At 42.3% G+C, this 5,421-nt stretch overlaps 1 protein-coding gene and 1 long non-coding RNA gene across 2 annotated transcripts in view; one reads left to right on the plus strand and one right to left on the minus strand.

Moving 5' to 3' along the window:
- Nucleotides 1–693, plus strand: part of LOC112076318 (NACHT, LRR and PYD domains-containing protein 4-like) — a gene marked incomplete at its 5' end in the record, with an annotated part of 17,743 nt that extends 17,050 nt beyond the window's left edge. Inside the window, one exon of the mRNA XM_070441263.1 lies at nucleotides 686–693. Coding sequence (XP_070297364.1) covers nucleotides 686–693 — 8 coding nt within the window. The remainder of the gene's footprint in view (nucleotides 1–685) is intronic.
- Nucleotides 694–4,026: 3,333 nt separating this feature from the next.
- Nucleotides 4,027–5,199, minus strand: LOC139025985 (uncharacterized). Its single transcript, XR_011477685.1, has 2 exons — nucleotides 5,112–5,199; nucleotides 4,027–4,979 (listed from the first exon to the last, which is right to left on the minus strand). It is a non-coding gene; the product is annotated as an uncharacterized lncRNA (long non-coding RNA).
- Between the last annotated feature and the right edge of the window lie 222 nt (nucleotides 5,200–5,421).

A 5,421-nucleotide genomic window follows, 5' to 3' on the forward strand; every position in this document is an offset into this window, starting at 1 on the left:
CTAGTGGTCTTTTTTTTGGTGATACCAAACCCGCCAGTAGTATCTCTCCAGGAGTAGGTTTTGGCCGTCCCGTTTTTATTCAACATATTCCTCTATTCTCCATGGTAACCCCCTGATCATGACCCTTGACCTTTACTGATCAGCCAAAGCTGTACCAAATGGCATCCTATTCCCTATACAGAACCCTATGGGCCCTGGTCAAAGTAGTGCACTACATAGGGAATAGGGCCCTGGTCAAACAGTAGTGCACTACATAGAGTACCATTTGGGACAGACTCAAGGCTGAGTGTTTAACAGTAAAAAGAGATTGAGAAATGACAACAGAGAAGTAGGTTAAAAGTAGGGAGAGCACTGATGGAGAGAGAAGTACTTTTGATTGGTACTTATGTTCTTGTAAATATGAATTATATACAGTCCCAGTCAACGTTAGTTATTTAGTTTGTCAGTTTTTCTTAATTTTTTGCTATTTTCTACATTGTAGAATAGTAGTGAAGACAAAACTATTAAATACCACATATGGAATCATGTAGTAACCGAAAAAGTGTTAAACAAATCAAAATATATTTTAGATTTTAGATTATTCAAAGTAGCCAACCTTTGCCTCGATGACAGCTTTTCTTCTGATTATCTTGATCTCTTTCTCCCTCTTGAGTCATTTGTGTGTCTTAATTGTTTTATTGAACAGTGCGCTAAAGCATCAGACAAGCTCAGTCCATAGACCTATAGTTGATTTGATTAAAACACATAGGGTGTGTCTATGTGGAAAAATCTGGTACATTTACAGAAGTGTTTATTGATGTGCAGTATCCCTGTCAAATACATGGAGTACATGTCAATTAAAAGGAATGTGTTTATGTCTGTATACTGTGTGTGTGTGTGGTTATAATGTGTGTCTGTGTCTTTGTATATACTGTGTGTGTGTCTGTTCTGTGTACTATCTGTGTATGTGAGTTGGTCTCTGATTACTGTGATTAGTTCAATGTAACATCAAATACTATACATAATAATCAGTCTGTTTTGGGTTTGCAGAATCATTGTATATCATTGGTTACCCATCCTATCATGTTACCATAACAACACAGATATGACTTTCTATCGTCCTTCTGCCAAACCTATCATGTTACCTCACAGATGTGACTGTCTATCTCAGCAGTTCCCATCCTATCAMGTTACCTCACAGATGTGACTGTCTATCTCAGCGGTTCCCATCCTTTCCCATTCTGGAGACCATCAAATCATCGTCAAAAGCTCTTGACGACCACCATTCACGGAGTCGCTGATTTTTTTCACATCAAATATATTGATGGTCAAATCCTATTAATACATGTGAATGTAACAAGGCCTGTAAAGGTCTATTGTTATTAGAAACTATTTGCATTGTGAAAAGGAATGTAAAATTAACATTAATACTTCCAACTGTAGTATTTTATTATTCAAAAATAATAACAATCTAAAGATAATTGCAGACTACCTGCACCAKCCCCACGGACCACAGGTTGCTTGGGAACCACTGGTCTAGAGTCCTAACACTGTAACACTGCAAAACATCACCTAAATAAATCAAATCATTAAATCAAATAAAAAATGTAATTGCACATTTAATAGATATAACCTTAATTTATAGGCTGAATACTGGTATTAAGTGTATGAAGACATAACATCACATAAATATCAACAAATTAACCTATACGTGTTGAATCCGCCAACTGTGTTGAAACAGAAAGTCCATTTATAAGGAAGCAGAGGAAAGGGTCTCCTATTATAGCTCAATGGTGCCGTTACTTCGCTTCACCTCCGTTCCGCCAGTAAGAATAAACAAGACCTAAATCCACTTCCACCAGAAATGCATATTATATGGGCTGAATACTTACATGAAGTGTATGGAGACTTTACATAAATATGAATATATAATATAAACTTATACTTGTTGAATCCGCCCACTGTGTTGAAACAGGAAGTACATTTATACGGAAGTAGTTGAATAAATGTACACCATCGGTCGAAGAAAAATGTTTCTGAACTCCCATAGACTTAACATTGGTCGGACAATTCAGCCGTGGTTGGATGTTCTCATGTGAAAGACTCTCGTCTGCCGAGCTACAACCGAGATAGTAGAGCTGCTCATCGATTTGACTGGTGTCGTAACGCAGCCCTGTTCCTGCCTCTGACTGCCATCGTCCTCACAGAGCCCGCGTATCTTCTCTGCACCGGCAACACTACAGCAGCTCCTCGGAGTGAAGCCGCTTTTTGAGCGTCAAACCAGCAGACTAATCCAACTAGCATAACCATGTCGCTGTGTCCTCTGTCCCCTTTTCTTAAATATAATATCATCGTACAGTGGGGAGAACAAGTATTTGATACACTGCCGATTTTGCAGGTTTTCCTACTTACAAAGCATGTAGAGGTCTGTAATTTTTATCATAGGTACACTTCAACTATGAGAGACGGAATCTAAAACAAAAATCCAGAAAATCACATTGTATGATTTTTAAGTAATTAATTTGCATTTTATTGCATGACATAAGTATTTGATACATCAGAAAAGCAGAACTTAATATTTGGTACAGAAACCTTTGTTTGCAATTACAGAGATCATACGTTTCCTGTAGTTCTTGACTAGGTTTGCACACACTGCAGCAGGGATTTTGGCCCACTCCTCCCTACAGATCTTCTCCAGATCCTTCAGGTTTCGGGGCTGTCGCTGGGCAATACGGACTTTCAGCCCTCCAAAGATTTTCATTGGGTTCAGGTCTGGAGACTGGCTAGGCCACTCCAGGACCTTGAGATGCTTCTTACGGAGCCACTCCTTAGTTGCCATGGCTGTGTGCTTCGTGTCGTGTCATGCTGGAAGACCCAGCCACGACCCATCTTCAATGCTCTTACTGAGGGAAGGAGGTTGTTGGCCAAGATCTCGCGATACATGGCCCCATCCATCCTCCCCTCAATACGTGCAGTCGTCCTGTCCCCTTTGCAGAAAAGCATCCCCAAAGAATGATGTTTCCACCTCCATGCTTCACGGTTGGGATGGTGTTCTTGGGGTTGTACTCATACTTCTTCTTCCTCCAAACACGGCGAGTGGAGTTAGACCAAAAGCTCTATTTTTGTCTCATCAGACCACATGACCTTCTTCCATTCCTCCTCTGGATCATCCAGATGGTCATTGGCAAACTTCAGACAGGCCTGGACATGCACTGGCTTAAGCAGGGGGACCTTGCGTGCGCTGCAGGATTTTAATCCATGACGGCGTAGTGTGTTACTAATGGTTTTCTTTGAGACTGTGGTCCCAGCTCTCTTCAGGTCATTGACCAGGTCCTGCCGTGTAGTTCTGGGCTGATCCCTCACCTTCCTCATGATCATTGATGCCCCACGAGGTGAAATCTTGCATGGAGCCCCAGACCGAGGGTGATGACCGTCATCTTGAACTTCTTCCATTTTCTAATAATTGCGCCAACAGTTGTTTCCTTCTCACCAAGCTGCTTGCCTATTGTCCTGTAGCCCATCCCAGCCTTGTGCAGGTCTACAATTTTATCCCTGATGTCCTTACACAGCTCTCTGGTCTTGACCATTGTGGAGAGGTTGGAATCTGTTTGATTGTGTGTGGACAGGTGTCTTTTATACAGGTAACGAGTTCAAACAGGTGCAGTTAATACAGGTAATGAGTGGAGAACAGGAGGGCTTCTTAAAGAAAAACTAACAGGTCTGTGAGAGCCGGAATTCTTACTGGTTGGTAGGTGATCAAATACTTATGTCATGCAATAAAATGCAAATTAATTATTAAAATCATACAATGTGATTTTCTGGATTTTTGTTTTAGATTCCGTCTCTCACAGTTGAAGTGTACCTATGATAAAAATTACAGACCTCTACATGCTTTGTAAGTAGGAAAACCTGCAAAATCGGCAGTGTATCAAATACTTGTTTTCCCCACTGTACGTACACAATATCATTATATAGTGTAATGAGCATGGGTTTATAAGCGCGGATACCGACTGTTGTACAGAAATTATCTAACAGTTCCAAACTGAATCAGAAGTAGTTTAATCCATTTTATTCAAGTAGTATATTTTCCATTTGCAAGTACCTACTAAAAGTAATATATTGGAATTATTCTCTGCAGCTCTCTCACATATAGTAGGTCTACATGGCACACAGAGGTATACAGTATAACAGTCACATGGAACAAATAAAACATTTATAAAATCCTCTATGACGTCCTTTCTTTACTTTGTGTTCAGCTCCAGGTTGATTCCACTGCACATCGCTGTTAGACACTGCGCTTCTTGTCTGTCTATAGGCTGTCTCGTCGTTGTTATTGACGAGACTTATGACGTTTTTAGTCTCACAGTGGATTCTGAGGACCCCTTTTATTATAGTGCTGTGATAATACAAATATACATCCTCTTTAATATCTAAACATATAATATGAAAGACTGAAGATGGAGAGTTCTGCACGAAAGATGTATTTTATTATTGTCAGTGACATGGCACACAACTATTGGTTGATGCAGTGTGGCGTGTCAATTGTAGGCGGCCTCGTAGGATTTCAGTGGGCGGGGCTGCAGCGGAGCTCAGCATTTCTTCCGAATCTCTCTCCCCCCTCAGCTATGCCGGTGTGTAAATGGGAGCCGAGACTATCACACAGTGCCAAGTAGAGAGACGCGGATGAAGTGTGTATCAGTCATGCTGGTGGCTGGCAGCGACGGCAGAGCAGAGCGTGGCTATGCCGGTGTGTAAGGGGGGAAGTTGTCAATGGGAGCCGAGACTATCACACAGTGCCAAGTAGAGAGACGCGGATGAAGTGTGTATCAGTCATGCTGGTGGTGGCAGCGACGGCAGAGCAGAGCGTGGCTATGCCGGTGTGTAAGGGGTGAAGTTGTCAATGGGAGCCGAGACTATCACACAGTGCCAAGTAGAGAGACGCGGATGAAGTGTGTATCAGTCATGCTGGTGGCTGGCAGCGACGYCAGAGCAGAGCGTGGCTATGCCGGTGTGTAAGGGGTGAAGTTGTCAATGGGAGCCGAGACTATCGCACAGTGCCAAGTAGAGAGACGCGGATGAYGTGTGTATCAGTCATGCTGGTGGCTGGCAGCGACGGCAGAGCAGAGCGTGACATGTCAGTGGTTTTTTCCTGATGGGATGTGTTTTCTTGGTCTTGGATCCACGGAGTGATAGCAGAATGTTCCATTTATTCTATGGTTCTTTCCTTCCCGTCTTATTTCTGCCACCATGGCATGATCCAGAGCAGGGCGGTGTAACTGGGTGATTCAACATCACTGTTATAGTGATAGGAAGAGACACGGAGGATTTTGCAACAAGTGCAAGTAGTAAAACAGTCATTACACCTTTCCCCTTCATAATCAAGGCAGTTCTCTCTGGCAGTGTTCAAGCCTTAGCGGCAGTCAATCGGAGTGTTTCTGAKTT

Source organism: Salvelinus sp. IW2-2015, unplaced genomic scaffold (assembly GCF_002910315.2).
Source record: "Salvelinus sp. IW2-2015 unplaced genomic scaffold, ASM291031v2 Un_scaffold3690, whole genome shotgun sequence".
NCBI classification, from domain to species: Eukaryota; Metazoa; Chordata; class Actinopteri; order Salmoniformes; family Salmonidae; genus Salvelinus; species Salvelinus sp. IW2-2015.